The sequence below is a fragment of the Prosopis cineraria genome, unplaced genomic scaffold (assembly GCF_029017545.1).
Source record: "Prosopis cineraria cultivar Desert tree isolate PC_DT_omini unplaced genomic scaffold, ASM2901754v1 PC104, whole genome shotgun sequence".
NCBI classification, from domain to species: Eukaryota; Viridiplantae; Streptophyta; class Magnoliopsida; order Fabales; family Fabaceae; genus Prosopis; species Prosopis cineraria.
This window is the reverse complement of record NW_026555431.1, coordinates 32,550-45,120: the sequence shown is the minus strand read 5'-3', so window position 1 is coordinate 45,120 and position 12,571 is coordinate 32,550. Positions and strand designations below refer to the sequence as shown.

Here is a 12,571-nt window from a genome sequence, read left to right as displayed (position 1 = left end):
CATGAATATTCAGAGGATTAAGTGTCATGCAATATTATGTAATGGTTTGACATGTTTGCTGGAGTCTTTTAAATGAGCCTTTTCGTAAATTGCCTCAGGGATTGATGATAATGATGATGATTACATTCTTTTAATCAATAAGGGTAAAAATAGAATTTAGGACTGTTTCTAAAATATTCAACAAAGTGAGGGAGAACAGGGGGGTCATAGCTGTGGGTTCTGTAAACAGTAAAAAAGAAAAAGATAAGAAAGACATGTTGGATTGATAGAGAGAACAGTCCTAAATGTCCAGCAAGAATGCTCGCAATTTTCATCAAAAGCTGCAAACCAATTCCGAATTTTCTTCCATTTAATAATCATTCAATCGCCAACAAACTCGCCATTCCATTATGGGAATACAAAAAGTGACTTTCTTATATCTGTTCACCAATCTTTCAGCTTACGCGTGTTTTGACTTTTGACTATAGGTATAACCACATGAGAAATTGCAAACACCCATTATTTGTGAGAGAATTGCATAACAGGTCCCGACAAATGAATAATTATTTTTAAGATTCAATAGATTTATTTTTAAAGTACTCTGCAGGTCCGAAGGCCTTATGTGCAATTAATTGCATATAAGGTTTCTGGGCTTATAAAGCATTTTCAGAATTTATCAGGATTTAAGGATAATTATCTTGATTATGAGAGCTTTATATGTGACTCTCTCTCATTTTACAGCTTCAAACGCCCTGTTTTTATTTGTGTCGTGTCGTGACAACTAACTATAAAACAATAGCGTAAACACCGACGAAGCGTAAGAAAGTAATGTGATCTTAAACTTGTAATCATATATAGATTACGAAAGACGAAAGAAACTAGAGAGACTTAAAATAAAGTACATTAAATTGAAAATAATAACCATAAAAAGAGAGAGAAAAGATAACTAACTTACATATTTTGATTAACTTTAAAAGCTTTATTTATTCTAATGTATGGGCTTCCTCTACCCAAAAAACTTTAAAAGCTTTAATTGAAAATCTAAGCCTATCAATCACTACCATGGGTTGGTTTTAACAAAAAAAACTAGTTCTTAACAATGTAATAGATCAAGGTTTGAATATGCTTTAGAAGATGCGGCCACATTTAGTGCCCAACTTTCCACACATTTTCTTTATTTTCTCACATGCCATTATATGTAGATTTATTAAAAGTATTATTTCTTTTTATAAATTTTTATTTTAATAAATAAAAATAAAAAAGTTAAATTTGGACCGTTCAAATTAAATTTAAACGATTCAAATTTTATCACCTCTGATGAGCACTAAGGTGATGAGTGTAGTATCTCACTCTACTAAATATAATTAACCATTAAACTCATGGTAATCAAAAAATCAAGGGATCTCAAATTTTTATAATCAAAATAAGTTCAAAACTATCATAACCCCTTAAATTAGAATAAAAATAAGTTACGGAAGCATGAGATACCTCAGAAGAGTGAAAGAACTCGAAAACAATTGAAAAATAAAACATATGTTGTGACATAGGGCAATATGCCACAACTTGTGCACGCTGCGCCGTAGCGTGTTGTTCTCTATGCCACATGCTGTGGCTCCAGTGCCATGTGCCGCAGCATGTTGCACAAAAAATCAGTAAATTCTGTTCTCATTTGACAATAAAATTGGGGAAACTTCCGACACACCTTGATTTTCCATCCGATGTCCAAATGACGTGATCTAGGTGTCTATAAAAAACTCTTTACACAAACTAGCTAATGGCATGGATTTTACTTTCAAAACAAGTCACACTAGGAAGTTGAACACCCAAACACAATGCGACTGCTTTTCACAACTTTCACACAAAATAGGTGTCCAAAACTCTCAACAAGTGCTAAAAGCCTTTCCTAACACTTGGATCATATCTATTAGACCTAGGACTACCAATATAACATGTCACACATACTTAAACAACAATAGAACAAAATTTCACTCCTCAACCCCTTTTACAAAAACAAAGGGGGAGGCAATTTTCCATTTTATTGCACCCAAATCAAACAAAACATGTTCAAATCTTCATTTCTACACTTATATTAGTATTTTGGCCCTATTAACATATATATCACAACATACACAAATTCTCAAGGCCCAAAATACCAATCAGACGTTTGTAATAACAACATAGTGCAAATGTGATGGCATGAAATCTAGAATTAACAATCATATACTATTACACAAAATAAATCTAAACTAGAAGCATACAATAGGAATATACTAATTCCTAACCTTTTGAGTCTTCTCCCTCTCAGCACCAGAGCTAGAGCCTGAAAAGTGTTAAATGAAGGGATGAATCTAGCCATTCAGTAACCAAGGTAAAACCTACCCTATGTAGTTATATATCAATTATAAACTAAGCATATGCATATGAAATCAAGTATGTAAAATATGCTCACACATATCATAACTTGTCATTTCTCATTCAATAACATCTTTATCTCACATATACTATGTGCATTGTCACCATATTCTCAAATATGTGACCATGACCAATTATTCACGCGACTTGCCACAACTTAACACGTGTGACACATCATATATTTATTTAGGCAATGATCAACTAACTTATACCCTCCTTATTTCCTCAGACTAAAACCGTAGGCTATAACACCGAATAGGGCTCCATCTGTGTGACTAGACTACCTAAGCTCACCAATCGTGAGGTGTGACCCGATCAAAGATCACATGACTTACCCTCGGACCACGACTTTTTCCATTCTTGAATTTTAGGGTGTTTCATACCCTAGATTATTCTTCTCATTGAACTAATGGAGATAGTTAGGTTCTAGTCATTCGACAAACTATGGAACAATACCTCTCCAAACTGTGAGACAAGGTTATAACTTTATGCACCGGAGGCCAACCTAAATACCATATAGATTTTTTTTCTCTACTCCCAATCTCTAAGTGAACTCCTGCCACTGATCATGCCATAATCAATTCTCACTCATTTTCACATTTTCATTTTCATTTAGTCATTATCACAACAATCATGTTGGGCTCATAACCGTGCGCTACCCAAATATGGATTCTCATCATTATTCTCACTTATCTCAAAATCCATTATCATTAACACACATTTACCTCTACTCAACATCACATTCATTTTCTAAAAGCATAAGCATGTTCATAGTTTAAAAACCCTCTTGACTTCACATTTTGCATTTCCAGCCAAAAATAACATTATACACATTCAAATTTTCATACACTCATTGAAACTAACACATGGTTTTACATTGAAAATCAATCCCATGCGTGTAACATTCATAATTTACATTTAACAATCAATTAAAATATAATTATTCAAAGTAGAATTTTCCCAGTTATCTCAAACTTCTAAGAGGTTAAAGGCTTACCCCTCAATCTACTAGCTTCTAAGCTTGAATTTCCAAGCCAAATAGGTGACCAAGAGCCAAAACTACAATTAACTAAGTTAAATTTCATCAACATTACTAACTCAAGCATTAAACCCTCAATCTTCACTTCTAAATTTCCCAATGCCTACTCTACATGAATTTTAGCCTATCCATTGTATTTATTATCAATCTTCAATCCCCCAATAGCATTAATGAGCCATTAAACTCTTATTAATGGCATCACATTTTTTCAACTACCCATATTAAATGCAAATTTTGGATATCAATGGTGCCCAACAACCCAAGATACCAAAATTTATTATATCTAGATTTAGATACTCTAATCTACTCCCATTAACTCCATTTAAGTCAATAAATTCATATCTATAATTTATATAGATCGAAAATCCACTTCTATTATCAAACCCTAACCATAAACTCATAAATGTGGAAGAAATGGGGAAATTAATAGGTGTGATACTTACCTTGTGTATTTGTAGCCTTCAAAATACTCCCAATATCATCCACAAGTAAATCCTAACAGAGCTTATTTTTAGAGCTGAAAAAACGGGCTGATCTAGCCTTAAAGGGCTAGCCCTTGACGAGCTCGAGTCTAAAAGGATCAGCCCGTTTAAACTCGAGTTTCCTTTGAGGGCCTTATATCTAAAGCCCGGCCCTAAACATAACAGGCTTAGGGCCAACCCTGTGGGCTTCAAGCCCTTTTACTTTTGTTTTGATTTTTTAAAACTAAAAATAATTCATTCATTCCATTACAATATTAAATCTTACTTCATTATTAAATCACATAGACAACATTTTAATTCTTAATATTAACAACATATTGATTATGCAAAAATTCCCTTATTTCAAACAATAAAACATTAAAATTTATAAATTCCTAATTTAAGTCATGTAATATAAAAATAATCTATTATTAAAAAAATATAATTTAAAAATATTAACACACATACGTAATATGAATCACATTATTGTCTAGAATCTAAACTAGATCAAAAAATTACTTTTTTTGTCCAGATATATCATTGTCTAGAATTAAACAAATCAAACTTTATCAAAAAAATATTAAACAAATTAAAGTATTATGTAAATTTTAATTCTAAAAAAACTACTATAACAACTAAATATTTGAAACATTATTAAAAATATCAATAATATTGTCATAATAAATAATATTTTAAAATATAAATAAATAAATAAATGGGCCTAAATGGGCTAGCCCTTGGCCGTATAGGGCCAACCCGTTTAAGCCCTCAGCCCATTAGGGCTTACCCTTATAAGTACGCATTCTATTTTGAGACTCTAAAACTCAAGCCCGACCCTAATAATTATTGGGCTTAAACAGGCTAACATTACAAGCTCGGCCCATTTTTTCAGCTCTACTTATTTCGTCCCTTTCACTTTCTATTTCTTTCTCTCTATTTCTGTCTCATTTTCACAACTAATGTTAGCAAAAAATGGCCATGCGCCAGCATAGAGAGGTCCTCACTAAATCAAAAGTATTTGTGCGCCGCAGCAAATGATCTCCACGCCGTGACATGTGGCATAGCAACACTAACTCTTCTTCATTTTCTTCTCCTCTTGATATCCAAGTAGCTCGACTTGATACCGAACCCACAATTAGGGTTGGAATACAATCAAACATGATTATTAGACCTCCCTGGCCACACACCACCTCAACTTACTTAATTACCCTAATTAGGTTTAATTAATCAAGGAATTAAAAACTGGGATTTTACAATGAGCACTAAAAATGGATCTAAGAGAGATTTCTTACATACGATCATAATTCTATTATTCTAACCTCTATTGATATATAATTTTATTTTAGTCTATTTTATTTTTTTTATTAATCCATCCAATACCATCCAACTTAAGCTTTCAGCTCATTTCTACTGGTCCGTTGATTGAAATCAAGAAGATGGAAAATGATTGTTATATAGCCATATGTTTTTTTTGGAGATGAGTATACCAGAAACGGTGAGGAACAAGTATAAAATCTTAACTAGACATTTCTTCCAGAACATACTCCAAAAGCAAATAGCGTTTACATACATAAAATATTCTGAGTTAATTAATTGCATGCACATGAATGATCCTAATTCTTACTGTGAAGCAGAAACGTCGTTCTATATTAACAGTGTAAGGAAAAGCTTTACTTCATTTCTTAGATTGTCAAAGTTAGAAAGGTTTGTTCAATCCATGACAGGAAGCTCTACTGATAATCTTTTTTTGGTCAAAGGAAACAAACTTAAGGGAAGGTAACATCTTTTTGTTTAAAAATAAGAGTTTCACCCCCAAAAAAAAAAGTACTAATAAACAATAGCTAATGAAAATAATCTTTTTTTTTTTCAAAAAAGCAAACCCTCAGGTTGTATAGTCTGCGATTTTTGCAAGACAACATACAGGCTAACCTATCCCTTTTTAAAAAAAAAAAAAAGCTCGATTTTTGTTAGCCCAACCCATCAATTTTAACAGACAAACGGGTTAAGCCAGTTTGTCACCATTTTTTTTCCTTATTATTCACAGGTATTTCATTAGGGCTGTTCAGGTGGCCCAAAAGTCCAGTCAACTCGATTCTGCTCGAGCCAGTTGGGCTAACCAGGCCAGGTACCAAGCTAGGGTCAACCCTACCAAGTCCAAAATATGTATCTGTTATATTATTTTTTCAATTTTTTTGTCAAAACTTAATTATTTTATAATATTATTTTTATTTAATTTTCTTATTCATTATATTATTTTTTATGTTCATCATGAATATGTTTTATAATTTTAATTTTTAATCATTTAAATATTTAAAATTGATTGTTTTACTTTCTATCATGTGAAAATAATAAATAATTTTTAATTATATACAATTTAAAAAATTATTACTTTAAATTCCAACATTATTTTTATAAATAATCAATTTTAAATATTTTTAATTAAATTTTGTATTGTTTAATAATTTTTTTTATATTTAAAAATCCAGCCTAAGCATTCGGGCGGCCCAATGCCTCAATATGTATATAGGGTCGGGCATCAGGCTAGGGTGAACCCCTGCCTAGCTCATGTACACCTCTATCTCATATTATCGTCGTTATAACAATATATAAAGGGAAAATTTTACTATAACCCTTAACCAAACTTATTGATAGTCAAATCCTATAAAATTTTAAAACATCAATTCAATCCCTATGAGTTCCACTTGAGTTAAATTAAAATTAATTTTTTGAGAAAAATGATACAAATGACCCCAATCCTCTCAAATAAAAATAACTAACATAAGGAAAATAAATAACAAAAAGCCTTATCTCATTAGGTGGGAAAGGAAAATAAACAACTAATGTATAGAAAATAAAACAACTAGCATAGAGGAAATTTGTAATTCTCATTAACAGCATAACATGAATATAAATATAAACAAGTGAAACTAAACGCATGAATAACTCATGCAGGAAATATGAACAATTGATGTATGAAAAATTAATAACTAACGCAAGAAAAATTTTCAGCTATCATTAATAGCATAACACCAATATGAATATAAATAAATGAAACTAGGTATAAAAATAACTCATGTAAACAAAATAAACAACTAATATATGAAAAAAAAACAACTAAAGCAGGGAAAATTTACAACTTTTACTAATAGCATAATATCACTATGAATATAAATAAGTGAAGCTAAGCACATAAATAACTTGCGTAAAGAAAATGAACAAATGTTGTGTGAATAAACAATTGACATAAGGGATTGGGATTGTTTGTGTTATTTTCTTTAAAAACTTAATTTCAATTTAACCCAAGTAGAAGCCACAGGGACTAAATTGATATTTCAAAATTTTAAAAGGTTTGACTGTCGATAAGTTTGGTCAAGAGGACCACAGTAAAATTTTCCCATATGTAAATGTAAATTGTAACTATATGTTTGTCTCCTCAAACATTAGTGCAACTCAGCTGGTTCTCAAAGCACATAAAGAGGTTGTGAATTCTCTGAGGTAAAATGGTTCTGCCAAGCTAGGAGCTGTTGCAACAGCTGTCGATGCAGCCAACTCAACTGCTTTAATTTGGATTGCTCTAAAGAAAATGAAGCAGCAACGTAAAGCTCTCTTAGAAATGCGCGAGCTAATGGTCCTATGGATGATTTACCGGTCATGAAGGTATAAATTATGATTGAGTCCTGTTTTTCCTTCCCTCTTTCCCCCTGTTATACTGAGTCATTCATCATCATTCACGTTATACAGTGAGGCCCTGATCAGTTCCTTCTCTGAATTATTGCTGTTGCTTAGCCTACATTCCCTCCCTCCGTTCAAATCTATCTATCATTAAATTTATTTGTAATTTTAATTTTTTTTTAATACCAAAATTTCAGTCATTTCAAATATATTGTTTTCTTTGTATTCTCATTGTTGGTGCTTCCACCTTCTCTTAGCTCATGTTCTTGTCTCTCTTCCAATTGAAAATTAGAGTTAAACCCATGACTCTTAATTTTCCGTTTTCACTTCGAGTCTCAACTTATCTCTCTTCTTCTTTTGAAATGTGAAATTTTAAACCTAAAATTCAAATCCAAATCTATCAATCCAAATGATGCCTGAGAATTTTGTACTTACTAAAGTAGTCTGAGACACAGCTCTGTATATTTGTGCTGCTCAAGGTAACTAGAAAGGAAAACAAACCTAGTGCTGAAGATGTTAAGGAAGAATGGGGGATTAGGTATATAAACCAAGAAAAGTTGTTTAAGTGTGCATATGGACGTCTTATTCTTCTTGTGTCTATGTTGCTCTGTATAGCATTGGACTCGGTTTTCATGGAGCTACACTTTGTACAGGAAAGTTAAGGATGAGGAACTGCAGAATTTGGCTTGTGGCATTCGAGCATGTGATTCTACAGTAACAGAGACAGCAGAGAAACCATCTGACACTGCTGAAGAGTAGCACCTGCAGCTCATACCATGGATGAGCATAGGCAAGTTGCATGTATGGAAATGGAAAACGGTTTTTGGAGGAGAAAAGAAGAGTCAGAGATGCAACTTCAGATTTCCAAGCAGAAGATATGCTACCATGGTGCACCTTAAAGATTTCTCCGTGAGTGCATTGAATGGCGTAAAATTTTTTAGTGTATTGAATGGTGTAAACTCGAACGAGTTTCAGTAACAAATTATGGATGACAAACCCTCAGCCAGACACTGAAATTCTCTGATGTGTCCATTTTATCTTCAATAATTTTGGTAGCTAAAAGAGTCTGAAGAAAAGATTGTGGGCTTAAGTAAAGAAAGGTACCAGTTAAGCAGAGACGCGCTCCTATTCAGATTTAAGGGACTAACATGTGGTGATCCGAGCTGGCAAAAGCTAGAGAACATGATGTGATCTTAGAAGCAGCCGTAGTCAGAGCGAAAGAAAAGGTTAGGGATGCATACAAATGATGAAAATAAAAGTTTAGGTAGGGCATTGTTGATGACCATTCTAAGATTCAACACAATTTATATGTTAAGTGAAGGCACGTGAATGTTTTTATAAAAAAATTTCAACTTTCAACACAAGGTTTATCTGTTAAAACACGTGAATAGTATTACCATAAACATCGAACAAGCTCACCACACTCAATGAGATTGGTGAGGATTGAATTCTTGACCACGTCAAGGACTATTTTCACTCGCAAATTTTAAACCATTAAGGTAAATTTCAAGTATAGTCTAGTAATATCAACAGCTATAAATTATGTTGATTGACAAAGCTGACTTTCAAATAATTTCCTTGTTGACGGACAACATATCAATGCAACCCAAAGTTACTGCTTTTCTTCGATTTTTCTGGCAATTTTACCGATTCTGGTGTTTTCACTCCAATGTCGCAATTTTGTTCCAGAAACTCTTCCATAATGTTTTGGTCTCCCTCACAAGCTAGAAGTTTATGAATGTAAAATCTCAAGACTCTTGAGGCATTCCGCTCAGACTTTTTCCGGTTGATTGTAAGGAAGATGGAAAAGGTCTGTTATGCGTTAGCTATTTTTATCGGAAATAAGATTAGAAACACTATGGAACAAGTAAAAACTTCTACATATTGTGTGTACCCCCCCCTAAAAAAAAAAATTCACATGGTGCTACCAGAATGTACTCCAAAGGCAAACAGCATGTACTCCATCAACTATTCTAAGCAACTTGCGGACTAGTGCTAATTAAGTAGCACGTCAGATTAATTTATTTCCCAATCTCTCGTGACTCCTATCATACAATCCAAATTGCAGTATTTGTTTATCTATAAATATAGTAAGGTGGGCAGTTCGTATATTTCTTCATAAACATTGCAAGAAATGAAATAACTGTCTATTAACACAGAATATCATATATTCATATTCCATCATTTCTAGAAGTGAAGACAGTGCTCATATAGTATTTATTCTTCCTTAAGCCAATTGTTTACACAGTAACACGGTGATTACAGCTTCAAGAAATACCTCGTCCTGAAATCACTATGAGCTTTCAAGCAGGAGTTTGTTCTGCTACTCTTTTAAGTTCAAGTGTCTTTTCATATTCTTCGATGGACTTGAACAGTTCAGAGAAGTTTCCTTTTCCAAAGCCTCCACATCCACCCTTTTGATATACCTTCCCCTCCTCATCCTTCAGCATGCACCCAACTCTCTGAATTATCTCTATAAAAATGGTTGGCCTGCCCATTCAACACAGAAAAAACCTTTTAACTCAGTGTCATCTTACATAATCTTCATCCAATAGAGAAGTTCAGAGGGTTGAATGATGAATAGATATTGATAAGTAACATATAAAAAAGTGTTAGATGACTGGAACAAGCTTGAAATAGCAGATATTATCAAGACACAATATTCGCAAACCGCCTGTATCTCCTCTAGGATCCTTGCCACCCTACTTTATTCCGGCCAAGCACATCCCAACACTCCTATGAAGCACTAAAGTTTGTACAGTTATGTGCTCTTACAATCAAAGAGATTGATCCAAAAAGAGTAAATGTAGACGGCACTTGCTTCCTCTCCCTGCACTCTTTATCTCTTTTTGTCTCTCTAAATTATACACATGCTACAAATTCCAGCACTCATAAACAGTATTTTAATACAGCACATCTTATTGCATCACGTGTCTATATAACGTTGGTATTAGTGCTTCATAGTAGAACTTTTCAACATAGATAAAGGTTAGTTTACCTGACAATTCTGCTAATGCAAGTTTCCTTCTTTCAATTAAATGTTGTATAAATCACCAACATCAAGATAAATTCAGTCCCCAAGAAAAAAGCACTACTGTGTTATTCTCAAACAAGAAGAGGGATGAGACTAGTTACCTATCTCCAACAGGCTTAGTGAAAATTTGAAGCAAAGTTCCTTGATCATCTCTATCTACCAGAATCCCCAGCTCCTCACACTGCTTAATCTGCTCATCCGTCAATACATCACCAGCTCGATTCTTCAAATTCTTGTAATACGTTGGAGGTGGCGAAGGCATGAACTCGAATCCACCTACGACACTTCTCTGCCTCATCTCCCTCAAAGTCCTGAATATGTCTTCACTCACAAGCGCTAGATGCTGTAACCCTGCTCCTTCGTTGTGCTCCAAATATGTCTGTATTTGACTCTTCCGCTTCGTCCCAAACACTGGTTCGTTCAGAGGCAGCAAAACCATTTCATCATTGTTCGCTAAAACCACCGAGTTCAAGCCACTCTCGCTCGTGCCCACGTCCTCCGCTGTGAACTCGGCGAACTCGTGAAACCCAGTAAATTCCTTCACATAATTCACAGCCGGAGCCAGTTCCGGCACGTTACCCACCGCATGGTCGAGGCGCCTAATCCCGTAATCCAACAGCGGATAGGACGAGAGCTCCTCCACGGGTTCAAATTTGGGCAAGAACCAATAATTAGGGCTCGGGTCTGATACTTGGGACCGATCGTTGTAGCTAATGTATCGCAACACTACATCGCCGTAGAGGAGAACTTCGGATACAATAACTCGGTTATCCAGGAGCACCGGGGAGGCCGATGGCTTGGCGCCATGGGCAACGCTGGCATTAAATGCAATTTCTGCATTCTCGACTTCAACTGCAATGGCCCGAACAGCTAGGCCGTGGGAGGCCATGAAAGCGAGGCAGGATTCGCGGTTGAAAGTGGGAATAGAGGCAGTCGAGTTGGGTTCGAGGTGCTCGGCGGCGGCGATGGATGGCGAGTAAGGAGCAGAGAAGACGAAGGAGAGGTCGCCAGAACGGATGAGATAGGAAGCGTGAGTGAAGTTGCCAGTTGAAAGGTCGGATTTAGCTACAAGGGGCATGCCGAGACCCCACGAGAAGCGGCGAGCAGTGTTGGTGGCGTCGGAGCACCAGAACTCGACATGGTGAAAACGCTTTACCTTGAATCGATCGGATTTTGGATTGCTTCGGACGAAGTTCTTGAACCCAACAAGCTTGAACCCAGTAGCAGGATTACTACGTGGAGCCCCCGTCGCCGGAGCTCCGTGTTCAGTTTCGTTTCCCATGGTTTTTTCGTTTAGCGTTACTCCTGGAAATCGCCACCCTCGGCAAGTATAAATAGGAGGAGCTAGGGGCGCTAGCAGAGCCGTTTTAAAATTGGGAAGCGTGCCGTGCGGGTGCGGCTTAAGATGCATAACAGGATAAGCGGAAAGAGAAGATGAAGATGCACATTCAGCATAGTCTCATAACTCATAAGCCACAGGTATGCTATGCTAGGACAAAACGGATCGATTTGGGTGCTCGTCAACGTGACAAGACTTGAACCACGAATGATTCAGATTTTAATTATTATTATATATTATATTTTTAAAAATAAAAATTATAAAATAATTTTAATAAATTTTTTATTTTTAATATAATTAAAGATATTTAATATTAACTATCTAAATATTCTCCACGAAATCTAAATTTAATCTGATGTTTATTTAAACTATACAAAATATATTTAAATAATTAAAATATATATATAATTATAAAAATTTTGATATTAAATTAGATATTTTAAATTAAATTTAGATTATATTAAAAATAAAAAATTTATTAAAATTATTTTATAATTTTTATTTTAATAAATATAAAATAAAAATATATTAATAATTTAAATTTAAATCATTTAAATTAAAATTTATATGATCAAGATTTTATTATTGTGATGAACATCCAAACCAAAGCTCGGACAGAACGGACACGTTTTTTC

The 12,571-nt window shown here is 34.3% G+C and overlaps 1 protein-coding gene across 2 annotated transcripts; it reads right to left on the bottom strand.

Moving 5' to 3' along the window:
- Positions 1-1,954: 1,954 nt before the first annotated feature.
- On the bottom strand, positions 1,955-12,044 carry LOC129295393 (4-hydroxyphenylpyruvate dioxygenase-like). Of its 2 annotated transcripts, XM_054933909.1 has the most exons (3): positions 10,699-12,044; positions 9,842-10,053; positions 1,955-2,299 (listed from the first exon to the last, which is right to left on the bottom strand). In XM_054933909.1, the coding sequence occupies exons 1-2, from the start codon at positions 12,006-12,008 to the stop codon at positions 9,867-9,869; spliced, it is 1,497 nt and encodes a 498-aa protein (XP_054789884.1). In that variant the 5' UTR covers positions 12,009-12,044; the 3' UTR covers positions 1,955-2,299; positions 9,842-9,866. The 2 variants fall into 2 exon arrangements, with proteins under 2 accessions (XP_054789884.1, XP_054789883.1); XM_054933908.1 differs by lacking the exon at positions 1,955-2,299 and having other exon boundaries at positions 9,704-10,053.
- Between the last annotated feature and the right edge of the window lie 527 nt (positions 12,045-12,571).

Bases quoted from the DNA above. Each gene is read 5' to 3' on its own strand.
- LOC129295393 (XM_054933909.1), bottom strand. From the start codon at position 12,008: ATGCATCTTAAGCCGCACCCGCACGGCACGCTTCCCAATTTTAAAACG. The intron at 10,054-10,698 runs GTAACTAGTCTC...TTGAATGGGCAG, and splicing joins ACTAAGCCTGTTGGAGATAG to GCCAACCATTTTTATAGAGA.